Below are 25,523 nucleotides of genomic sequence, written 5' to 3' on the forward strand. Positions count from 1 at the left end.
ATTTTAATTTTAATTGGGTTTTTTTATTGTTCTCAGGGTTTTATTTAATCTTTTTTAATTTCTTTTAATGTTTGTATTGATTCTCTTTTAAATGCCCTGTAAACCGCCCTGAGTCCTTCGGGAAAGGGCGGTATATAAATCTAAATAAATAAATAAATAAATAAATAAATAAATAAATAAATAAATAAATAAATAAATAAATAAAAATAAACAAACAGGGAGGAAAGTTGGAATAATAATGGATACAGTTCCTAAGAAATCATCTGTGTGAATCGGAAGATGGAACCTTATTTAAAACTTGATTTGTTTAATTGTAATGGATACTCCTTTTCCTCTTTACCCTGTCTGTTTTAATATGTCATACCAGTATCAAATAATTGAAATCAGCTAGCATAGTTTGAAGATAAAGGTAAGATTCGTGAAAATGCATAAAGAACTGCAGGTTTTCCCCCTCATACTGAGAACTGCTTATCCTCTTTATTCTTGTTTTAATCAGCTAAGACTGGAATGATTTTGAATACATCTTAAAATGAATTATAGCTTTTAGGACTGTAGCCCTTGATACATGTAGCTATGAGGGAGTCCCATTAAGTACAAGAAACTACTTGGAAAAGTACATAGTGTTATTCTTCAGTATGACCACTCATGATTCCTTTGTGTGTGTTTCTTTTCCTGGCTTGTATTAACATTCCCAAAGTCCACATCACTGGCATGCTAGCTGTGGCAAATGGGAGTTAAAATGTCACTCCCAATTCCATCCACACTTCCATTTTATAATCTTAAAGAACCTTGACAGAGTAACTTTTGAGTCTGAACAATTTGAACACCAAAAAGCAAATCCAATTCGCTGCACATGCCGGCCTGCTTCCCAGCTCAGTTAAATTAGGAATAAAACTGCCACAAAGCAATGATGGGGCATTGCTTATGAAAATGTAGATGGCCTGAGAAAGCACTGTGCTATGCACTCTGGTCACCAGCTGAATAATAAAGGACACTGTTCCTAAGAGGTGTGAAAATGTCCCGTCCCCTTCTTTGTGTTTGCAGCTGTTTTTACAACACAAAGGGGCTTTATTGTTTTGTTAACCCCCCCCCCACTTTAGCCAAGATACTTTGCCACCTCCAGCTCTCCAACTATCTTAATGTTCCTCCATTAACACCTGTCTGCCAGCATCAAATAGTTCTTAATTTACAAATGAATTGCATCTATAACATTTGACCGTCCCAGTCTGTTTAGGAGCTTATTTATTTATTTATTTATTTATATTTATTTATTCATATTTCAGTAAAAAGGAGCACGGGGCTAAAATACAAAACACAGAATATAAAATCTGAACTCTTTTAGCAGGAAGATTGCAAACGTACATCTAAGCTGCAAATATAATTTTTTACTTCATTTGTCGCAGCTAGGAAATCAGCGAAATCTCCATTATAGGCTCTGTCACTGTGTGTTAGATAGTTTGTTTTTCAGCCCCACAATCACAATTCGGTGATGGTATTTTGTCCCATTTATAGAGGGCATCTGTTCATCTTATCATGACCAGTGTGATGTTCAGTTCAGTGTTGTCCATATGACCCGGGGCTGCTCAAATCCAAATCCATTTCTCCAAAATGCAGGGAACATTTTGACATTGTGTGTTTAGAAGTTTATTGCGTATAAAATTCTAAGGGTGAAAACTGATTATGTTTTTAGGCTGTACAGTTCATTAGGTATCCCAACTGCAATGTTAACATCCATTACATTGAGCAACTGGTATTGGTTTTTCTGGCAGTGATTGAATTTTGCTTATTTCTGACCACCTAAGGGAGCATTCTCTGACAATTTAATTAAAAAAGAATTTAAAAAACCCAAGTATTTTTCTTAATGTTTATGGTTGTATAAATGTAATGAACAAACGGTATTCTTCCCAAAATATGGTAATAATCCCTAGGTCAGGGGTAGGCAACCTCGGCTCTTTTATGACTCATGGACTTCAACTCCCAGAATTCCTGAGTCAGCTATGCTGACTCAGGAATTCTGGGAGTTGAAGTCCATGAGTTATAACAGAGCCGAGGTTGCCTACCCCTGCCCTAGGTGAAATTACCGTGAAACAGGCATAGGCAAAGTTAACCATTCTTAGCTAGAACAAACTTCTCAATTCAGACAGCGTCTGAATTAATGCATTTTGCTAAGCCTTAATGGGTCCTCTTTGATTTTGGCTAAATGAAATGTGGGAAGCAGCTATGGAATTATATAAACCATGCTTTATAGAGTAGCATGTTGCATGAATCAGAGTTTATTTTCTAAACCTGTAATTAAAATAATAGTTAAATGTGTTGTCAGGGGTAGACTGACACCTCTCTGCTCTTCAGTTCTTAGATTTAAGGTTTCTTCTTTTCACGCTTACGGGTTTTGCAGAGCGCTGCATTTGGCTTTTGTGGGAAACTGGACCTCTTAGTAAGCATTACTCGGGGCATTTAGATCTCCAGTTTTTCTGATATTGCTGGAATTGGGTATGCCTAGTTTAATGAAGAGAAGGGTGAGGGGCTGACATGATAGCAGTGTTTTAATATCTCAGAGGATGCCCCAAAGAAGAAGGAGCCAAACTATTTTCCAAAGCACCTGAAGAGCAGGACAAGAAGCAGCTGGGGGGGCGGGGGGGGGGAGAGAGACTAATCAAGGAGAGAAGCAACTTTGAACTAAGAAGAAATTTCCTGACAATTAGAACAATTAAATCAGTGGAACAACTTGCCTTCAAGTTGTGAATGCTCCAACATTGGAAGTTTTTGAGAAGAGATTGGACAAACATTTGTCTGAAAATGGTATAGGGTTTCCTGCCTAAGCAGGGTGTTGGACTAGAAGACCTCCAGGGTCCCTTCCAACTTTCTTATTCTGTTATTCTGATATGATTTTCTTAATTTATCAAGTATGCAGCGGTTAAAGAGGCTGAGCTTGTCAGCTAGAAAGCTGACAGCCAGGGCTTGAGACACAAGCATCCTGCAACCGGGAGCCCCCGTTACTTGCCCCAGCTCCTGCCCACCTGGCAGTTTGAAAGCATGCGAGTAGATAAATAGTTACCACTTTGTTGGGAAGGTTAATAGCATTCCACGCACCTTTGGCATGTAGTCTTGCTAGCCGCATGACCGCAGAAGAGTCTTCAGACAATATTGGTTCCTTCGGCTAAGAAACAGAGATGAGCACATCCAATTAAAGACAAACTCAACCGGACAAGGCGGGACCTTTCCCTTTATGTACCATTACACGACTTCACTGGTGGAGCAGTTTGTTTCCTTTTATTTACATCTGCCTTTTCTCACCGTAGTGTCTGTAGCACCTCCTCCTACAAATTTTTCCAGAAGAACCACCTTCTGCACCTCCAGTTGAGAGAAAGGAACCGGTTCAAGTCTCCATGGGGACTGAAGGCAGATTTGCTCCTTGATCTTCTGGAACGCGGTCCAATCTTTGCGCCATTGCACTTCATCATTCTTTCCCCCCCCCCCTTGCAGTCACATGAGCAAAACATACGTACCTGGCAACCGGCAACCATATTTGCAAACAATTGCAGCATTCTGGGGTCATGTGATCCCTATTTCTAACCTTCCCCGTGGGGCGGGGGCTTCCATGAAGAAAAATCCACGGGGGCAACCTGATTTCTTTTAACAGTTTAATAATAATAATAATAATAATAATAATAATAATAATAATAATAATAATAATAATAATAATAAAGTTGGGAGGGACCTTGGAGGTCATCTAGTCCAACCCCCTGCTCAGGCAAGAAACCCTATACCATTTCAGACAAGTGGCTGTCCAGTCTCTTCTTTAAAACTTCCAGAGTTGGAGCATTCACAGCTTCTGGAGGCAGGTTGTTCCACTGGTTAATTGTTCTAACTGTCAGGAAGTTTCTCCTTAGTTCCAGGTTGCTTCTCTCCTTGGTTAGTTTCCATCCGGCAGCGATTCACTTAACAACCGTGTCCCGGAATGTTCATAAAATCCGAGACGGCTGTCTTCTTAACTGCCTTGCTTAGCCATGGCAATTGTGGTCCTGGCTGTGGTCATAAGTCAAGGACTACCTGAAATGTTTTTTTAACCTTGATTTCTGCTTGCCTCTCTCAAGGTTGGATGTAAGCAACGCCCCCTCATGTTTCTTTGTTTCTGTTTTTAAATATTCAGGTAGCAGCCAACGCCCATATCCCCCCGGATTACCTCCTCAAAATTTGTGAGCGAATTGGGCCCCTGCTGGATAAGGAGATCCCACAAAGTGTCCTCGGAGTGCAGACTTTACTAGGAGTGGGACGGCAGTCTTTACTAAGGGCAGCCAAAGGTGAGACACTGTTCTTTTATTTCTATTCCCCCTTGCGGAGGCAAGGAAGGCGACCCCGGGCCAACGTCCACGTAACAATAGAACCAGAACCACAGACAAAACAGTTGAAGCATTTTTTTTGGGGGGGGGGGTTTGTTGTTGTTTTTAACCACATCCCTCTTAGTTAATAGCAGCGTAACTTAAAACGAGTCAATTAAAAACCTTAAAAGCATCGAAAGGGGCTTTTGGAAACACGGATTCTCCTGGAAGGATTTTGTGCCATGTCTTCTTTTTTTTTTTTGAAACAAGTTAACTAAAACCCTTTCCTGCAAACTGCTTGGCAGAGAAGGAAAGGAGCAGAAAGGGGATACTGACGCTGATACGTTTTGAGCGGGGGGAAAATAATAATAACGACTGGAACCGCAGAGGCCTCGGGTCAGGCTTTTGATCCCCTCTGAATCCCCTTTGCACAGAATGCAGGCATACGGCCTGGAAGGGCTCCGCGTTGGCAGCACTGCATCGGGGCAGACCTCCCGAAGTCCCCATCAACTCCTGGAAGCCACCAAATGTGGGTAAGGAATCATTTTGTTACGCACTAATGTTATGTCCCAGTGTTTTATGAGCTGTGCTGGCTCAGTGGTTAGAGCGCCGTACTGCAGGCTACATTTGCTGCCTGCTGGCTGCCTGCAGTTTGGCGGTTCGATTCTCACAGGCTCAAGGTTGACTCGGCCTTCCATCCTTCCGAGGTCGGTAAAATGAGGACCCAGATTGCTGGGGGCAAGAGGCCAACTCTGTAAACCGCTTAAAGAGGGCTGTAAAGCACTGTGAAGCGGTATATAAGTCTAAGTGCTATTGCTATTAATATCTCTGCCATGGTAGCACATTGGTTAAAGTGCAGTATTGCAGGCTAACTCTGCCTAACTGCCAGCAGTTCGACTCTGACCGACTCAAGGTTGATTCAGCCTTCCATCCTTCTGAGGTGGGTAAAATGAGGACCCAGATTGTTGGGGGCAAGAGGCTGACTCTGTAAACCGCTTAGAGAGGCCCGTAAAGCACTGTGAAGCAGTAAAGAAGTCTTAAGGGCTCTTGCTCTTGCTATTTATCTGTATCCTGCCTTTATTATTTTTACAAATCACTCAAGGCGGCGAACCTATCCAATGTAGTCGCCTCTGTCTCCTGTTTTCCCCACAACAGCAACCTTGTGAGGTGGGTTGGATTGAGAGAGAGAGACTGGCCCATAGTCACCCAGCTGGCTTTCGTGGCTGAGGCGGGACTTGTACTCAAGACCTCTGGCTTTCCAGCTTGGTACCTTAACCACAGCAAGCAACCGTTCAGTGCGTCAGTTTGGAAATGGTGGCCTACCGTCGCAAAGCTAAAATAGAGGGGATTTCTTTCTCTCTACTCCCCTAATAACAAAAGCAGGGCTGCTATTTTAAGCCAAAAAGATCCATCATAATTTTAGGAATGCAACCAGGAACAGAATGATTAAATTGGGACAGGGCTTCATTGTGACTTCAGCTAGATACCCAAACTCAAGCTCAAGTAATTTGCCGATCGTTGAGCGAATAAACATTACTGTGACTGACTGAGAAAGAAACACAGAGAAGGTCCACGTTAGGCATGTCTTCCTCTCTGGGTAACTCCCTAAATTGGTGGTGTGTCATCGGGCTGTCCCGTTCTAAATTGGACTTTCATCGTTTGTTAAAAGCAGTGGCAAAAGTTTTAGATAGTCCCACGTTGGAAGTCGGCGAAGATAATTATTATTATTTTTTCCCTATGTCACCTCTTTCCCAAAATGTTCATAGAGCAGATATTTAAGTCAGTGCTAATTCTTACCCAGGATAATACTCTCTCTTACTGGTGGACAGGAATAGACCATTAAAATGAGGCCAATTAAAGAAAAGTATAATCAGGAGGATAACAGCATTTTTTCCCCTTTTTGCAGCGAACCTAATAGGAGCCAGACAGTTGACTGGATATGGACGTTTCAGCCATTTGTTCCCAACGTCTTTTTATCAACACATCAAGATGCACAAGAGAATTCTGGGTCATTTATCATCTGTGTATTGTGTAGCATTTGATCGTACTGGCAGACGAATTTTCACTGTGAGTATGGAATGGAACTGAAATATTCCATAACGTTGAATAATTTTGCTATGCTCTATTTTTTAATAGCTTGTACTGTGGATTGTATACTCAATTTTGTGAAATACGTTTTCTGAAACTGGGTGGTATTCCTGTATCATTATTGGCTTCAGAAAGCAACTTCCATTAAAATGTTTCAACTACTGAATCCTACAAATAAATGTTATTTATTTGTTAGTTACTGTTGCCAAAATTGAGAAACTCTACCATATAGAGTAGGGGTAGGCAACCTTGGCTTTTTTATGACTCATGGACTTCAACTCCCAGAATACCTGAGCCAGCATGGGGAACTATGGCCCCTTTATGACTTGTGGACTTCAACTCCCAGAATTCCTGAGCCAGCATGGGGAACTATGGCCCCTTTATGACTTGTGGACTTCAACTCCCAGAATTCCTGAGCCAGCATGGCTGGCTCAGGAATTCTGAGAGTTGAAGTCCACAAGTCATAAAAAAGCCAAGGTTGCCTACCCCTGATACAGAGTATTAGGGGAAAGAGTGGTATTTTTCTGCATGTTAGACTTTGGGGTTTCAAATGGTCTGAAATGGTATAGGGCAAGGGTAGGCAACCTTGGCTCTTTTATGACTCGTGGACTCAGGAATTCTGGGAGTTGAAGTCCACGAGTCATAAAAGAGCCAAGGTTGCCTACCCCTGGTATAGGGTTTCCTGCTTGAGCAGGGGGTTGGACTAGAAACCCCTAGTCCGTGGACAAGTACTGGGCCGCGGCACGCCAGCAACCGGGCCGCAGAAACAAGCGAAGCCCCATCCGCGGGATGCAGGCAGCACACAAAACCACACCCTCTCCGGTCCGCGGAAAAACCTCTCTCCACGGAACCGGTCCCTGGTGCCCAAAAGGTTGGGGACCCCTGTACTGGAAGATCTCCCAAGATCCCTTCCAAACTCTGTTTTTTGGTGGTTGTTGTTTTTCGTATGAAACATTAGGGTTCAGATGACTGCTTGGTGAAAATCTGGGCTACCGATAACGGACGCTTGCTTTCAACCCTCCGAGGACATTCAGCTGAAATTTCTGACATGGCGGTCAGTTATGAGAACACCCTCCTTGCCGCAGGCAGTTGTGACAAGGTAGTCAGAGTTTGGTGCCTTCGAACGTGTGCACCGGTGGCGGTGCTGTTGGGCCACTCGGCTTCCATTACTTCCATACAGGTAAGGGAAAAAAGGGCTTCCTCTGCTTTCCCCATGTCTTTACTTTTTTGCTAAACAGCAAGAATTAAAACTTTTTTTGCTAAGCAGCGAGAATTAAAACTTTTTTTGCTAAGCAGCGAGAATTAAAACTTTTTTTGCTAAGCAGCGAGAATTAAAACTTTTTTTGCTAAGCAGCGAGAATTAAAACTTTTTTTGCTAAGCAGCGAGAATTAAAACTTTTTGTTGCTAAACAGCGAGAATTAAACTTTTTTTGCTAAACAGCGAGAATCAAAACTGCTAAACGGCGAGAATGAAAACTTTTTGCTAAACAGCGAGAATCAAAACTTTTTTCTAAATGGCGCGAATTAAAACTTTTTTTGCTAAATGGCGAGAATCAAAACTTTTTTGCTAAACGGCAAGAATTAAAACTGCATTTCCTTGCTACATCTGGGCTAGTAATTTTCAAACAATTTTTGACTTCGTCAGATCGCTTGCTCTTTGAACATTCTTGTCTGATCTGTCAGTTTTCTTAACATAAAGTGAATACAGCCCATATTAAAAAAAAGTGTACACAGTAACTTTTTGTGTAGCAGAGGGCGGCCGTTACATTTTTATAGAAGCATACGGAAAAAGTATTTTGCCTGTTTATTAGAACTTTCGTTCTTTTGATTTTTAGTTTTCCCCTGCAAGAAAAGGAACAACTCGATACCTCACTTCTACTGGTGCTGATGGAACAATTTGTTTCTGGCAATGGCATTTAAACACAATGAAATTCAAGTACGTTGTTTTATTCAATTTATTCTCTTAGCCTTCACGATTGAGCAGCAATGCTGGATAAATTTCAGGAGGGGGATAGTAGCATTTATTAGAATCCCTAGAATGATGCAGAACAGCGATATAAAGATGAAACAAGTGTACATTATAATTCAGTGTAGCATCAGCTGAGAATGAAGACGGACAAACAATCTGAATTCTTCTGGGTCTTTCTGATAATGACTCGTATAAACCTTCCGGCTGAATTTGCTGGGTAAGGCATGTAGATGTTAAAATTCCAGATGCCTGAAGGATACAGGATTTTTCTGGGATAAATTGGAAGAATATGGAAATGGAGAACATTGTTTGAGGAAATGAAAAAAATCCCAGTTTATCTCTTTATGTATTTTTGGATTAAAATTGATGTCTGCCTTTACAAGGAGCCAGTTCAGTTGGCTGGCATTACATACATTGGACCATCTGTTTGTCCTGAGTTTTTGGTTTCGCTCAGTGTTTCTCAATCCAATTTTCAGTTGGGTGGACTAAAACGCCCAGAATTTCCCCAGCAAGCATGCTATCTGGGAATTCTGGAAATTGAAGTCCATGGATCTTTAAAATTGCCATAGTTGAAAAACCTTGGCTTAATGCAGCGTGTGAACCAACCTGCTCTCAAAACTCTTGACAGATTTCACACTCCTGTACCCTAAAATCCTTTTAACTTGACTGCCTTGATCCCATTTGTATATTTCTTCATAGCAGGATCTTACTGAGGGTGATAAAGATTTGCCTTTGGGCTTTTTCCCTGCAAAGCAAGTTTCCACACTGATCCCTGTTTCAAACAAAAGTTTCAAATCTTTTTTTCTCCCAGGCGTGCCACATCCAAATGTTAGGCAGAATGTGGTGTTTTTGAGGGGAAATTAAGAAAGTTTAATTTAATTTAATTTAATATTTGCATTTGTATACCGCCCTTTCCCTGAGGACTCAGGGCGGTTTACAGGGAATTAAAAATCAAAACATACAAAAGTTAAAACCAATTTAAAAAGCATTAAATTCACCCTGTACATTAAAACCCCAGTTAAAAATTTTCCCCTCAGCCTGGGCCCGAGAGCTCAAAGAGCCAGGTCTTCAGGCCCCGGCGGAATGATCGGAGGTCGGGAGCAGTCCTCAGCTCTACTGGCAGCTGGTTCCAGAGGGCAGGCGCTCCCACTGAGAAGGCCCTATCCCTGGGTGTCACCCGCCGGCAATCTCTCACCGGCGGAACCCTGAGCAGACCCTCCCTGTGGGAGCGCACTGGGCGAAGAGCGTTTGATGCCGGCAGCAGGTGTTCCCTCAAATAACCCGGACCCAGGCCATGTAGGGCTTTATAGGTGATAACCAGCACCTTGAATTTCACCCGGAGGGCAACCGGAAGCCAATGCAGCTCGCGGAGTAGAGGTGTTACATGGGAGTATCGGGAAACCCGTTACGAAAAAGACCAGCTAAATTCTTGGAAAGTAAATCTGATCAACTAATGTACGATCATACTGAATGAGACTCCAAAAATTAACGAAATCTTGATGTCTTACGAAATCTAGCCAACAGTACAGTACTATCTAGGAATGCTGAAAAGTAATGGTGTTTGGGTTTGTTGATACAGATTCCTAGCAAGTTGAATGTAGAATTGCAGGCTTAGTCTCTCTGCATTATCTAATATAAACTAATTGAAACGTCGTCTCTTAACTTCAGGGAACGGCCGGTGAAATTTGCAGAGAGATCCAGACCTGGCGTTCAAATATCTTGTTCATCTTTTAGTTCTGGTATGTATAAATAGAAATCACATAGCAATTTGCAGCTTTATATCAGGAATATATATATATTTTTAAAAAGGGGGGGGAAGCATTGTACAGGGTGTTGTTGTTTTTTACCATTGGAATACACAGGAAAGCTTTCTAACTATTTCCATTCTTCACTGACCAAAATATCCAGCAAGCATTTTGCTACTAGGAAATGAGTTTACTTTCGTTCAGAGACGATCATTTATACACGCGTGTAAAGCAGTTTGTTACTGAAATAGCCCTTCTCGGCATGGGTCCAGGTTATTTGAGGGACTGCCTCAGCCCCACTGGGATTGGCTCAGAACATTAGTGCCAGCAGAGGAGGCATGCTACCCGATTATTCCGGTGGCGGGCTCCAGGAGGGGGAGGGCCTTCTCTGCTGTTGCTCCTGCTTTCTGGAACATCTTGCCTTCTGATGTGAGGTTGGCCTAAAGATGTGGGGGACCCCGTGGGAAAACAGCGCCATGGAGGTGGTTGATTGACATATCCCACTTCTCCATTCCATCCATCCCCCCCCATGTGTCTTTGGTTTCAATGTCTGATTTTAACTCTTTATGTTTTAACAGTATATGTGACTGTAAGTCGCCCAGAGTTTTACCCTATGTTAAGATGGGATTTGGGGGTGGGCAATACATTTTATAAATAAATAAAGTAAATAACTATTCTGATTCTTAGTCCTGCACTAACTGCTCTCTGGTTAAAAAATTTGACCATGTAAAGTTTTGTACATGTATAAATGGAAATTGTAGCTTGTGATAAAACAAACAAGCATCGGATTTATGTTCAGCTTTGGGACAAACCGGTTCTGCTAACAGTTTACTTTATATGCAAAACTATCTTAGAAGGATCTTCATCCTTGAATGCTTCTCTTGAAACCTAAGGGAGACAACTGCTATAATATGTTGTCTTGTTATTTCCCTTTTAAAAACAAATTAATGAAGTATGCAGGTGGCTCTCTTTAGCTCCGTGGTAGCATCATTCTAAACACTAGGCTGATTGGTTGCATTTCAGACCCACTTTCCTCAAATTGTAATAAAGATGCGGCAATTTTAGGGAAAGGTTTTAGTGGCATGTACAGAATGCTTAAAATTCATCAAATGTGTCGCTCCTTTGAAAAACTTAATTGTGGAATCTGCCATGACTGCGCGAACTGTTCTGGGGATTGAAATATTAAAGATAATTTTCAATTTCTTTTTCTCCCGATGTTTTTTTTTAAGGCGGCATGTTTATTGCAACAGGAAGCACAGACCACGTGATCCGAATATATTATTCGGGCTCTGAATCTCCTGAAAAAATAGCAGAGCTAGAATCTCACATGGTAAGGGTTAAACAGGAGAAACTTGGATTAAATTTGAAGAGAAAATTTTGGTGTTCTAACCCCTACACACAAGTCTAGAGAAGAACTCTTGGGTGGCCTACATTTTTTTCCCAAATGGAAGAGGCAATTTTACTGGTTCGTTTGGAAATCTTATAGGAAACTTTCCAATAAATAGATAGTATTTGCTTACCAATGCTTGTGTGTAATATTTCTTCAAAGAACTAGAATGTTCATTGTGAGCCATTGCAATAGTTGTAATGTACACCAGCACACTGATGATTTAGCAAATAAGAAAATACAAGTATAATTTCACAGAGATGCAGTGTCTTGTAATTTGACAGTGCAGAGCAATTTTTTGTGATCTGACAACCTTCCAATACCTGGAATTCAGATGCTTTATAAGAGTTCTCTGCTTGATGTAGGTAGTAGCCTGCTTCAGTTTGGCAAGATTCTGTCTGTAGGCATGGAACAATAAAGAAACTTGCTTGGAAGATTGGTCACATGTCTTCCCTGGTTTTGGGGGGGTCTAACAGGCCTAATGCAGTTCAGGATACCCTTAATTGGGTTGCATCAACTCTGACAAATACCTGTGGGAGGAATGGAACAGAGGGGAAGAAATATCAAACAGCTGCCTGAATGAAATATGTTTTTGTAAAGATGTTGATTCCAACCATTGTTCTATTATTCCAAAGGACAAGGTTGTTGCCGTTCAGTTCTGCAACAATGGAGACAGGTAAGGATTTCTTAAGATGTTCTTCTACTAGAATGCTGTTTTTTCTCAAATGCTTTATTAAAAACAAACAAACTTAAAAGGGTGATTAAGAAAGAGACACAACTAGAAGGTCCAGTTCTAAACTTTTGATGGTATACATATCGTCCCTGCCTATTGTTAACACGTTACACGTTCTGTAAATATTAACCCTCCGTGAAAGTACATTCATTAAATGCATGAGCTGTTGAATAATCTCTAAATTAAAATGTAAGCTAGTAATAGATTATGGGTAGCTTCTCAATTATTTCCTTAATTTTATAGTACGTAGTTATTAAATATGCAGTGAAAGTTGAATGTGAACCGGCTGCATCAAACAGCATTTCATTGGATGAAGTCTGTCTCTGTCTCTCTGTGTGTGTGTTTGTGTGTGTGTGTGTGTGTGTGTGTGTGTCTTTCAGTGTAGTTGTAGGTGTTTGTGTGTGTGTTATATATGCATCTGAAAAGCTAATGTTCTTTGATATTAGCTTGTACATAGTTACTGGTTGAAGACTGATGGGAAGATTATTGAGCAGGCTTTGAGCAGGAAGAAGACCGGAGGCTGAAATGGACACAGATAAAGCAGGGCCTGATCCAAACAGCATGGAGTAATTGTTCCTTTAACTCTGAAATGCAGGTTAAGATTTGTCAGCGGAAGCAGAGATGGCACGGCCAGAGTTTGGCAATACCAGCAGCAAGAATGGAAGAACATAGTCCTGGATATGGCCACTAAAATGACCGGGTAAAAAAAAATAAAAATCAAAAAGCTTTTTGTTTTAGCTGAGCAGAGATTAACACTAGACTAACAATCAAGTAAGCAATACCCTGATCAAGAAACACCAATGCAGACAAGTTAACACTAAACAACAATTTAATCAAGGAACTGCCAAGAGCACTCCCACCAACACGGATAAGAACCAACCCCACTTCTTTCTAGCACTCGTTTGGGTAATTTAATTTAATTTTAATTTTTGACACGTCTGCAAGAAACCCATCAAGCTCAGAGAGCACCAAGGAGCCCACAGTTCAACCCTGAGCTACAACTATTCCCTTCTGTTGGTATTGTAGTTCAGTATCGATCAATTTGTCATTATTGATCATTTGCTATGCTGCTGTTGCTTTAATTTCCCCAGGAACAGCGTCCTGTCTGGAGAAGACAAAGTGACGAAGCTGAAGGTGACAATGGTAGCCTGGGATCGTTACGATGCCACTGTTATTACAGCAGTGAACAACTTCCTTCTGAAAGTGTGGAATTCTTCGACTGGACAGCTTCTCCATACTTTATCTGTAAGTTTAAGGAGGAAAAAAAAAACTACCCAAGTTGGGTTTGTTGCAGAGATCAGCATTTTAAAGTTCTGTAGGTCTTTCAGACTTTGAAACCCGGATGCCTCCAGTTTGCATTTCTTCAAATCCGAATTTGGATCAGGCTTGCGAAAAACGTGGAGCCCCAAGGGATGTTGGCCAACAAGGCTGGAGCTGCTTTCGAATAAGACATCTAAGATAGCAGCACTTTAAAGCAGGGGTCCCATGCCAGCAACCGGTTTATGCAAACAAGCAAAGCCCCATCTGTGGGATGCAGGCAGCATGCAAAACCACACACACACACACACACACCTCTGGTCTATGGAAAAACCTTTTTCCACGGAACCGCTCCCTTGTGCTCAAAACGTTTGGGGGCCGCTGCTTTAAAGGCACCAGCCAATTTCTGTTCTCTTTGTAAATGTCTCTGCTTTGTTGAACTTTGTTTCTCTCCCCCACCACCCCGCAAATAAAATACGATAAAATAAAACCCAAATTTGCTGGCAGCCTGCACGAATTTGCTTCGTTTTGGTTTCATGTGGCTTATTCCCCTGCCTTTCCATGTTTTATTACACTAACCGTCAACCAGAAAAGCACCCCTGCTATCATCCAGGGTGGCTGCGTTAATTGTAAAACATAGGCAGTCCTTGACTTACAACCATTCATTTAGTGACCATTCAAAGTTACAGGGGCACTGAAAAAAGCAACTTGCAGCCAGTCCTCACACTTACGACCAATCCAGCATTTCCCCCCCCCCCCCTCACAGGCACATGATCAAAATTTGGGTGCTTGGCAACCATCATTATTTGTGAGGGTTGAAGCAACCTGGGGTCCCGGGGTCGCCATTTGCAGCCTGCCCAGCCAGCTTCCAACAAGCAAAGTCACTAGGACAGGGGTGTCAAACTCAATTTCATGGAGGGCCGCATCAGCATTGCGGTTGCCCTCAGGGGGCCGGGTGGGTGTGGCCTACTGGGTGGGCGTGGCCAGAGTGCCTACGGCCTACCGGGTGGGCATGGCCAGCTCTACATCGTTCGCATCAAGGGTGCCTATGGGGGCCTGGGCAGGAGTGGGAGAGATCTGAGGGTCTCTGGCAGGAGGAGGGTCTCTGGGCCAGGGCCAAGGCAGTGGGGGCCGTTCCCTCACTGTTTCCAGGATGGCTTCACGGGCCGCATGAAACCACTTCGCGGGCCGGATCCGGCCCCCGGGCCTTGTGTTTGACATGTCTGCACTAGGAGAAGCTGGATTCACTTAATGACTATGTGATTCATTTAAAAACGGCAAGGGTTCATTTAACCATGGCAAAAAAACAAACAAAGGTCATAGGATCCAGTGCGACTCACTCAACAATCATCTTGCTTAGCAATGAAAATTCCATTCCCAGTTGTGATCGTAATTTGAGGACTACCTTTAGTTTTGTCAGAGATACCCAAGGCACCAATATGGTGCAAATAATGTGCTTGAAATAATGACTTTAACATTTAATGTTTTATTTTCCAATCACCGAGCTGGCAGTTTGGCAAATAAAGCTGCGCAGGCTTCCTTGAGGAAAGATGGACTGAGAATTCCATGTTACTTTTGGATTTGCCTCAAAAGCAGGTTTGCGTAACATAGAATCAAGATCACGTGAAATGTTAATGCCACTTTACAAGGCTTTGGCAAGGCCACACTTGGAATACAGCATCCAGTTTGGTCACCACAATGTAAAAAAGATGTCAAGACTCTAGAAAGAGTGCAGAGAAGAACAACAAAGATGATCAGGGGACTGGAGGTTAAAACATATAAAGAACGGTTGCTGGAATTGGGTATGTGTAGTTTAATGACGCAGTGGCTCAGTGGGTTAGGACGCTGAGCTTGTCGATCAGAAGGTCGGCAGTTTGGCGGGTCGAATCCCGAGTGCTGCGTAACAGAGTGAGCGCCTGTTACTCGTCCCAGCTTCTGCCAACCTAGCAGTTTGAAAGCACGTAAAAATGCAAGTAGAAAAATAGGGACCACTACGGTGGGAAGGTAACAGCGCTCCGTGCGCCTTTGGCGTCTAGTCATGCCGGCCACATGACCACGGAGACGTCCTTGGACAAGCGCTGGCTCTTCGGCTTTGAAACGGAGATGAGCACCGGCCCCTAGAGTCGGAAACGACTAGCACGCATGTGCGGGGGAACCTTTACCTTTACCTTTTAGTTTAATGAAGAGAAGGGGGAGGGGTGACATGATAGCAGTGTTCCAATATCTCAGGGGCTGCCCCAAAGAAGAGGGAGTCAAGCTATTCTCCAAAGCTCCTGAAGGCAGGACAAGAAGCAGACTAATCAAAGAGAGAAGCAACCTAGAACTAAGGAGAAATTTCCTGACGGTTAGGACAATTAACCAGTGGAACAGCCTGCCTCCAGAAGCAGTGAATACTCCAACACTGGAAGTTTTTAAGAAGAGACTTGGACAACCATTTGTCTGAAATGGTCTAGGGCAGGCATGTCAAACTCGTGATGTCACGTGACATCGCTCAACGTATCACAACAGTTTTGCCATTGCCAGCAATGGGGTGGGCGCGGCTTCTGCGTGATGCGTCTGGCCTGCGGGCCGGCAGTTTGACACCCCTGGTATAGGGTCTCCTGCCTGAGCAGGGGGTTGGACTAGAAGAACTCCAAGGTCCCTTCCAACTTTATTATTATTCTTGTTATTGTTATCTGGCTTTCCAAGTATTTTGAACTCAGCCTGGCTTATCAGCACCATGCTATGAGAATCTTACCGTCCTCATGTAAGTATGAAAACTACCATCCACCTGCGGACAGACTTTGTATCTTTTTCTTTATTTTTATATTTGTTACAGGGCCACGATGATGAAGTGTTTGTTTTAGAAGCTCACCCGTTTGACCAAAGGATTATGCTTTCTGCGGGCCACGATGGGAACATTTTCATTTGGGACCTTGAGAAAGGAACAAAAATTCGCAATTACTTCAACATGGTAAGACCTGGCCTGGAACATTGGAATGGAATAGAACAGAACAAAACAGAATAGAGAACAGAACAGAACAGAATAGAATTCTTTATTGGCCAAGTTTGGTTGGACACAGAAGGAATTTGTTTCTGGTGCATAAGGTCTCAGTGTACATACAAGTAATAGTGGTAATCATGATCATATACAAGGTGAAAATACGTTCTATTCTGTTTGGCTTTTTCACCTGAGAGAAATAACATGACTTCCTTGAGCATGTCTTTATTTCTCAAATGCACACAGATGTACTCGCATAACTATTGAGAGTGTCAGAGCATGCACAGTCTTACTGCGCTGAGGTAGCCCAGAAGTAAATGCAGTACACAGTGGTTTGTATTAAATGGTGGTTTATAACCCGCTACCTACAAATATACACAAGAAATAAAATGCATACATACCCATGGTGAAACAGCAAAGTCCAAAACATAGCAGTTACAGCAGTCAAATGGATGAGAGAGAAAATGGATGAGAAGAGACTGGCCAGCCACTTGTCTGAAATGGTATAGGGTTTCCTGCCTGAGCAGAGGTTTGGACTAGATGACCTCCAAGGTCCCTTCCAAATTATTATTATTATTAACTCCAGGAAAAAAACTTTCTTTTTATACTCAGCCTCTTAAAGACACGGGAATGCTGAGTCAAACAGTTATATACATGGAGTCTTTCTCTTTCCTTCTCTCTCTCTCTCTCTCTCTCTCTTTCTTTTAACAGATTGAGGGCCAGGGCCACGGTGCAGTATTTGACTGCAAATTCTCCCCAGATGGTCAGCATTTTGCTTGCACAGATTCACACGGCCACCTCTTGCTGTTTGGTTTTGGATGCAATAAGCACTTTGAAAAGGTAAGGTTGAACATTCCTAGAGCTGAATTTGCCTTGGAAATAAGCTTAGTATGTGCACCGGCCCCTAGAGTCGGAAACGACTAGCACGCATGTGCGGGGGAACCTTTACCTTTACCTTTATGTGCATTACATAATTCAGATTAAACTGTCATCAATATTGTCAATGTACGGGTAAGCTTAAAGATGTGGTTTGGGCTCCGTTCAAGCCAATGCAGGCTTCCGATAAATTACCTTTTGTTGTTTCTGCTCTGTGATATTTGTAATAGTTAAGGCAGATTCCTTCCAATGGTGTATTTGGGATATGTTGGATAACAGGTCCCATAATCTCTGCCCATCATACCTTGAATTGGTCTTGGAAATAAATGGATTAGGGAAAATAAGTGCCATATATATATAAATAAAATTCACTCTCCTAAGAAACTGGGAGTTATCCCAATCCCTGTGATTTTTGAAATTATATACACCACTAGTCCCGTGTTTCAGAACGTCTGTTTGCATTGACAAGAGCAAACGTTAGGCTTGTTTAATCAAAACAACAAATCATCAAAACCTTTTCTGTTCTGCATACACATCAGATGTGTGATTTTGATTCAATCTGCTCCTTTGGAAAGAGCCGCTTTATCCTTAAAGCAGCATCTAAGTTATAAGTAAATAAATTTGAATGCTTGGATGAGGCCATGCTGAAACTTTCCAACTTCCAGACAATTTCTCTCCATAAAAAAGATATTAAGATTAAAGCATTAACGCAATCTTTGAGTTGTATCAAGAGTTCGTTTTAATTGTTCGCTCGTGTCCAACCCTGGTGACCTTATAGGCTGGTTTTCTCCATGCTATTCTGTTATCCAACTCTTGTTGTTGTTATGCACAGCTTTTTTCAGTTGTTGGATATTCATTTTTGTATCAGCTTTGATGTTATCAAGCCAGCGTGCTCTTTGCTTGCCCCCTTCTTCTTGTTCCACTAACCATTCCTGGCGTTGCTGCCTTCTCTCATGAATTTGCACGGACGACATAGACGAAGCAGATCAGACGTAGTCCTGTGGTTTTAGCTTCTAGTGATGTATCTGGCATTATACCATTCAGCACCTCTCTATTGGACGACAGAGAATGAGGTGGATGGATGGAGTCATTGAAGCAGTAGGCGTGAGCCTAAATGGACTCCAGAAGATGGTAGAGGACAGGAAGGCCTGGAGGAACGTGGTCCAGGGGGTCGCGATGGGTCGGACACGACTTTGCAGCTAACAACAACAATAACAACAACCTCTCTTAGTTACTCTGGCTGTCCACGGTACATGCAGTAATTTACACCAGCACTACAAGTTCAAAGAGGCCAGTTCCTCTTTGATCAGCCATTCTTGGTGTCTACAGCTCGCATACCCGTACACCATTATAGGGAAGACTATTGCTCCAAGTAGCCTGCTTTTTGTATTTATAATAATAATTATTTGTGTGTGTGTGTGTTCTTTGTGATTCATGTAGATTCCAGATCAGATGTTCTTCCATACCGATTATCGGCCGCTGATCCGTGACGCTAACAATTATGTGCTAGATGAACAAACCCAACAAGCCCCACATCTCATGCCTCCCCCCTTCTTGGTAGATGTGGATGGGAACCCCCACCCCACAAGATACCAGCGACTGGTGCCAGGGCGGGAAAATTGCAAAGATGAACAACTTATCCCTCAACTGGGCTACGTAGCAAACGGTACAGAATTTCTAACAAGAGCTGAAGTGACCGGAGGTGGTGGGGATCCTTAGAGCATCACCTAGGCCTCGTTTGTGGTACGGTCTGTGAAAAGGGCCCAGAGAGGGTAACATGGATATTGCTAGTTGGGGTCCAGTTATGGTACGGTAATTCCTTGAAAAATGCCTGTACACTTGGCACCTTTGGAATGTAATAGAGGTAATCCTCAACTTACGACCAAAATTGAGCCCCAAATGTATCTTCCTAAGCGAGGCATGGGTTAAGTGAGTTCTGCCCCATTGACTCTGCTTGTCAGAAGGTCACAGAAGGGGACCGCGTGACCTTGGGACACACCAACGGTCGTAAATATGCATCAGTGGCCAAGCATCTGAATTTTGATCACATGACCATGGGGGAATGCCACAACGGTTGCAAGTATGAGAAAACGGTCCTTGGTCCCTTTTTTCAGTGTTGTCGTAACATGTCACTATACGAAGGTGATAAGTGGAGGACTTAGGATCGATGGCTTCTTGGCCATGTAAAGTTATGATAGAAACCCCCCCCCCCAAAAAAATAGGTACTTACGGCCTAGTTGCAATGGCTGCCCCCCACCCTGTGGTTCACTTGACCACATTTTGGACAATTGACAACCTGTCCATATTTACAGCTGTTTGCAGTCTGCCCCATTTTTTGGCCAGGAAACAACACTTTTGCCACAATTTTACAGAAGAGCAATAGTGTTAATCTCTTCCAGAATGGCGTAGATGCAAACAGAGAGTGTTTGCTTGCACCTGGTCTGTCTTTTGTGGGTTAGATCTAACGGGAATCTCTGTTTCTAAAAAAAGAAGATGTGGGGGGGGGGAAGCATCAGAGTCTAGGCATCACAAACACAAGAACAGAGCAACTAATAAGCAGGTGCCGTATTTTCCCCAAAATAAGAGCCGGACTTTTTTAATTTTTGCCTCCAAAAGAGGCACCAGGTTTTATTCTGGGGACGTGTGTGTGTGTGTGTGTGTGTGTGTGTGTCTTTTCCACTCCCCTCTGGCACAGACAACCCCGTCCAGCCACCCCACTTCTTCTGGGGCTGAAGCAGCAGCTTCATCCTGCAGACGAGAATGGAGCTCCGGCCTGCATTTTGCAGTCATAGGCCTTTCCGGAAGGCCTCTGCAGCCGAGTTCCAAGCTACAGACTGAATCCATAGCTCGGTACTCGGCTGCAGAGGCCTTCCGGAAAGAACTCTGGCGGCAAAATGCAGGCCGGGGCACACCGCAGAAGAGGTGGGCCAGTGAGGAGAGTCCTGGCTGCAAGGTAAGCAGGTGTGGGGCGTGTGGGGCAGTTCCACCTCCCCACCCCTGCCCTAGCTTGATTTTTAGGTGTGCGCCTTGTCCCCAAACTAGGGTTTATTTTTTGGGGTAGGGCTTATATTAACACACACACACCCTCCCAAAAAAAATCAAGCTAGGGCTTATTTTCAGCATAGGTCTTACTTCCGGGGAAACACAGTAGGACCAACATTTTTAGTATTGCAAGGATGTTTAAGGGGTAGAATGGGGCTCTCTTTTTTTTTTAGGACCCTGAAATCAAGCCACGTTCTCTATGATGGTGAGGGGAGCTATTAGGGGCAGGATTGATGCTTGAAGCCTGGACATGCTAAGGAAGCTGTTTCCCCCCCCCCCAAAATCTCCAAAGCTCTCCCCCTTCCAGTGCTCCTGCCCCTCCAAAAATGCAACAGTCCTGACACTCTCTTTGGTCTCACAAAGGTGACGGTGAAGTGGTGGAGCAGGTGATCGGGCAACAGACCAACGATCAAGACGAGAGCATCCTTGATGGGATGATTAGAGAGCTGCAGCGGGAGCAAGATCTGAGAAGGCTGGGCGAAGGCGAACCGCCCCCAAACCCTCCGCAGAGTAGATCGCAGTCTGTGCACAGTAAGAGTCCCCTCCTCTCGTTCATCTGCAAGAGTGTAGAAAAAGAGGGACGCGGTGGCTCAGTGGGTTAGGACGCTGAGCTTGTCAATCAGAAGATCGGCAGTTTGGCGGGTCGAATCCCGAGTGCCGCGTAGCAGAGTGAGCGCCTGTTACTCGTCCCAGCCTCTGCCAACCTAGCAGTTCGAAAGCACGTAAAAATGCAAGTAGAAAAATAGGGACCACTACGGTGGGAAGGTAACAGCGTTCCGTGCGCCTTTGGCGTCTAGTCATGCCGGCCACATGACCACGGAGATGTCCTCGGACAAGCGCTGGCTCTTCGGCTTTGAAACGGAGATGAGCACCGGCCCCTAGAGTCAGAAACGACTAGCACGCACGTGCGGAGGAACCTTTACCTTTTAGAAAATCACAACTTGTCTCCGCTGTCCTTTTGATGAAGCAAAAATGCTGGCAGGTTTTGTTTTTTTTTGCTTAGCACAAGGGTGTTCCGATTTTGAGAGGCCCTTGGTGCTTTCTTAGCGTGGCTGTTTTCTTGCAGATGTTTCATTGCCCAAACTAAGTAACCACTAGCACTGATGATGTTACCTATTTGGGTAATGAAACGTCTGCAAGAAAACAACCATGCTTAGAGCAACAAGGACCCCACAGTCTTCCTCCTCCTCCTCCTCCTTTCCACAAACCCCTCTCCCTCCTAGCACTGACAATGTTACCTAGTTGGGTACTGAAACGCTTGCAAGAAAACAACCAAGCTCAGAGAGCACCAAGGACCCCACAGTCTTCCTCCTCCTTTCCACAAGCTCCACTACCTTCTAGCACTGATGATGTTACCTATTTGGGTAATGAAATGTCTGCAAGAAAACAACCAAGGTCAGAGCAACAAGGACCCCACAGACCGTTGTTCTCCTCCTCCTCCTCCTCCTCCTCCTCCTCCTCCTCCTCCTCCTCCTCTTCTTCCTCCTTTCCACAAACCCCTCTCCCTCCTAGCACTGACGATGTTACCTAGTTGGGTAATTAAACGTCTGCAAGAAAACCACCAAGCTTAGAAAGCCCCAAGAAACCCCTCATTTCAGCCCTGAGCTACAAATATTCTCTTTTATTGATCTGATTTTGTTTTGCTCATTTTGGTAGTTCTGAGGAGCCCAAGCTTGGATATGGCTTCCCCCACAAATGTCGGGCTCAGACGGAGCGGTCAGATTGAAGGGGTCCGTCAGATGCACCACAACGCTCCAAGAAGCCAGATGGCCACAGAGAGAGATCTCATGGCATGGAGTAGGAGGGTAGTAGTAAACGAGCTGCCTGCTGGACTTAGCAGGTAAAAAAAAAAGGCTTTGTCAAGGACACGCGGGTCGGGGGTCGCTGAAAATGACCCTTGGGAGTTTCCCATTAGAGACACCATCCTCAATTTACAACCGTCTTTCTAGCGACTGTTGTGATGGTGCTGAAAAACATGGCCACCAATTCTTGCAAATGCAACCATCACAGTGCCCCCTTGGTCACGTGATGACAATTGGGGGGCTTGGCAACCGGCATGTGTATTTACAAGAGTTGCATTGCAGCATCCCGGGGTCACATGACCGCCACGCACGATCTTCCCAGGGGACTTCTGGGGGAGGGAAAGCCAGATTCGCTTAACAACTGTGCCCCAAAAAGGTTGTAAGACCCTAGTGATGTGATGACTTACTTAATGACCCCCACCTGACTTAATGAAGTTCTGCGTCCCACTTGTGGTCCTAAGTCCAGGACTACCTTTATAGTTCTCTTTAGCATCTTGGGAAATTAGCCCATCATGCTGGCTGGGGAATTCTGGGAGTCGAAGTCCACATACCTGAAAAATGGCCAAGCTTGAGAAACACAAGTCTAAGCAATTTAAGGACCTAGCAGAATGCCTCAGCTGCAAAGAGTAGGTAAAACCGCTAGTCACTCTTCCTCCTCAGAAGAATTTTTTTAAAAAAAAGTTTAAAAGCAAGTAATGGGAGATCTTTGAAAATATTTGGACAATAACCCAAATTGGTTCTTTTTTTTCCTCAAGAGTTCAGGAAGAATGCCGAGCAGCCAAAGGTGAATTGGAAATCCACCTGTATACTCTTGAAAAGAAGAGAAAGCCATCCTACACTTTGCAGAGGGTGAGAAACGTTTTCAAAAATGGGATTTATTTTTTTCCAGGCACGGACCCTCTTCACCAACTAGTTGGAAATGTAGCCATTCTGTATACGGATGGATGATAGGATGCATTGAAAGGAAGGTTTAGACCTAGGGGAATTCTTGGTAGAAGCGAAGCCGATGGAGAAGAGCATTGTATTTGAACACGATTCTGTTTTCTAATTCTAAAACTTTCAAATAACCGAATTACCTGAATTAAAAAATAAAATAAATGAACTGGACTGTTTCCAAATTTGTAATTGCGGTTTACGTTTGTACAAGAAAAAAAAAGGCCAGCCAGGCAGGCAGGCATGTGTGCCTAGAATTTGAGATGCTACATTCATAGCTACATTCAAGAACATAAAAACTTGGTTCACTTTAAAACATTTCTTGCAGCAAACGCTTCCCCCTTCAAATTTAAATTTCTATCATCTTTTCCCCCCCCTGGTTATCATAAAAGAGCGATTATCAACCCGGCAGCGGGCGGTCTTTGCGCAGAAACCAGCGCAGGCGGCAACACGCTTACCAGACACGTTCCACCATTGAACATCCCTCACAAAGTGCAAGGAGAAGTTCCCACACCCAGGAAGACTTGGAGAGCTCCTCTGAGGTAAGTGTGTCAGCGCTGCGACAACTGAGAAGCTGTAGCCATTTTACCTTTTGTCTTCATTGGGTTTTTTTAAAAAAATTATTATTATTATTTGGTATTTTCAGATGGAGAAGGGGGGAAAGCTTGAGTTGTTTCAGTTAGCCATAACAATTAACAATTAACCAAGGCAAGAGCCTTGGTGGAGCAGTGGGCTAATGCCTCCTTAAGTTAGTGCAGGTTCGAGTCCCACCAGGCTCAAGGTTGACTCAGCCTTCCATCCTTCCGAGGTAGGTAAAATGAGGACCCAGATTGTTGGGGGCAATTAAGCTGACTTTGTAATAATGCCGCTTGGGAGGGGTGTGAAAGCCCTAATAAGCAGGCATATACATAGAATGAAGGCTACTGCTAAGCTTGTAAGCCGCCCTGAGTCTTCGGAGAAGGGCGGGATATAAACGGAATTAAAATAAAAAATAAAAAAAATTGCAGCTGTGTGAGAATCGTGTTTTAGAATTATTGGTTTATGACGGTGGGAAGACACCCCAGGCTTGTTTCATTGGTTTGCTTTAGGGTGTGATGGCCTTTTGCCTTGCTGTTTCCCTTTCATTTAAAAATAAAAATAAAAATAAATTATACAGGTAGTCCTTGACTTAACGACCGCTGTTGAGAACCAGAATTTCCATTGCTAAGCTTAACTTAGGAGGACCTCACCCAAAGGAAAAGGAACGAAGAACGTTTGTGGTTTTTTGTCTCCAATTCAGGAAGATGATTCCGTGGGAACCAGTGATGGCTCTGGCGATGACAACGTAGCTGCGTGGCAAAGCGAAAGCAGCTCCAGGTGTTTTTGATTATTACCCTTCACAGAAAAGAGAATATTTTAATTATACAAAAAGCACACTGCTTCTCGATGCTCTTCTGAGGCCCTGGAATGAATGAATGAACGAGTGAATGATTGAATGATTGAATGAATGAAATTGCATCAAGAATATGTGGTAGATGAATTATTAGAATTTAGACAATTTGGTGTAGTGGTTAAGGCACCAGGCTAATCCTGCCTTGAATGACAAACCACGTTTGGAAAACCTTGCCAAGAAAATTGCAGATGTCTCGTCCAGGCAGTCTACGAGAATTGGCAGGGTTGAATGGAAAGAGAGAGAGAGAGAGAGAGAGAGAGAGAGAGAAGAAGAATTTAGTGGCAAATGAAAATTTAACTAGAATTAAACTAGAAAAAAATTAACCACTATTAAACTAGGAAGGAATAAACTTTCTGTGACTTCTTTTAGGCAGGCGACAAGCTCTTAACGTCCCTTTGAAGCCCTTGGAATTGCCTTTCATCCCATTCATTTGTTTCTCATTCTTTCCTAACGTGACAATTCCAGCGATTCGTCCAGCGAATACTCCGACTGGACCGCCGACGCTGGGATCAATCTCCAGCCCCCCAAAAGACAGACGAGACAAGCGGCTCGCCAGATCTGCAGCAGCTCTGAAGATGAGCATGTCAAAGAGACAAAAGGGCAGGAAGAGAAGCGCAAGAAAGCCAAGCAGACTCGGAAAAAGGTAAGCGAATTCCCCCCCCCCCCAAAAAAAAAACCCCAACACACAAAACAAAAAGTGTTCGTTTAAGGCAAGGTCCTTCCCCATCGCCTTAAGATCTGTGCATCAGTTATTCGGTCCTTCTGCTTGTCTTTGAACCTAGAAATGTTTCTGTGTTTTTTTTTAAGAAACCCAGTGGATTGCTGTCAATGGATGCTGAACCTACGGAAGAATGGTTTGCTCCTCACTGGATCTTAGACACCATCCCGCGGCGTTCTCCTTTTGTCCCACAGATGGGAGATGAGGTACTCGCAGATTGCAGTGTTTGGCTCAACTTAATC

At 43.5% G+C, this 25,523-nt stretch overlaps 1 protein-coding gene across 2 annotated transcripts in view; it reads left to right on the top strand.

The window, feature by feature from the left end:
- Positions 1-25,523, top strand: part of BRWD3 (bromodomain and WD repeat domain containing 3) — a 48,754-nt gene that overhangs the window by 4,176 nt on the left and 19,055 nt on the right. For both annotated transcript variants that reach the window (XR_014027556.1, XM_081336401.1), the window contains exons 5-24: positions 4,151-4,301; positions 4,754-4,852; positions 6,226-6,386; positions 7,366-7,587; positions 8,243-8,343; positions 10,045-10,115; positions 11,351-11,451; positions 12,144-12,184; positions 12,837-12,941; positions 13,333-13,486; positions 16,317-16,451; positions 17,190-17,318; positions 18,795-19,020; positions 20,760-20,927; positions 22,053-22,236; positions 22,954-23,047; positions 23,524-23,673; positions 24,411-24,487; positions 25,029-25,206; positions 25,371-25,487. Coding sequence is in view for 1 of the 2 variants with exons in the window: in XM_081336401.1 (XP_081192527.1) it covers positions 4,151-4,301; positions 4,754-4,852; positions 6,226-6,386; positions 7,366-7,587; positions 8,243-8,343; positions 10,045-10,115; positions 11,351-11,451; positions 12,144-12,184; positions 12,837-12,941; positions 13,333-13,486; positions 16,317-16,451; positions 17,190-17,318; positions 18,795-19,020; positions 20,760-20,927; positions 22,053-22,236; positions 22,954-23,047; positions 23,524-23,673; positions 24,411-24,487; positions 25,029-25,206; positions 25,371-25,487 (2,664 nt within the window). In the remaining variant the exon portion in view is untranslated. The remainder of the gene's footprint in view (positions 1-4,150; positions 4,302-4,753; positions 4,853-6,225; positions 6,387-7,365; positions 7,588-8,242; positions 8,344-10,044; positions 10,116-11,350; positions 11,452-12,143; positions 12,185-12,836; positions 12,942-13,332; positions 13,487-16,316; positions 16,452-17,189; positions 17,319-18,794; positions 19,021-20,759; positions 20,928-22,052; positions 22,237-22,953; positions 23,048-23,523; positions 23,674-24,410; positions 24,488-25,028; positions 25,207-25,370; positions 25,488-25,523) is intronic.

Source organism: Vipera berus, assembly GCF_964194415.1.
Source record: "Vipera berus genome assembly, chromosome: 11".
NCBI lineage: Eukaryota > Metazoa > Chordata > Lepidosauria > Squamata > Viperidae > Vipera > Vipera berus.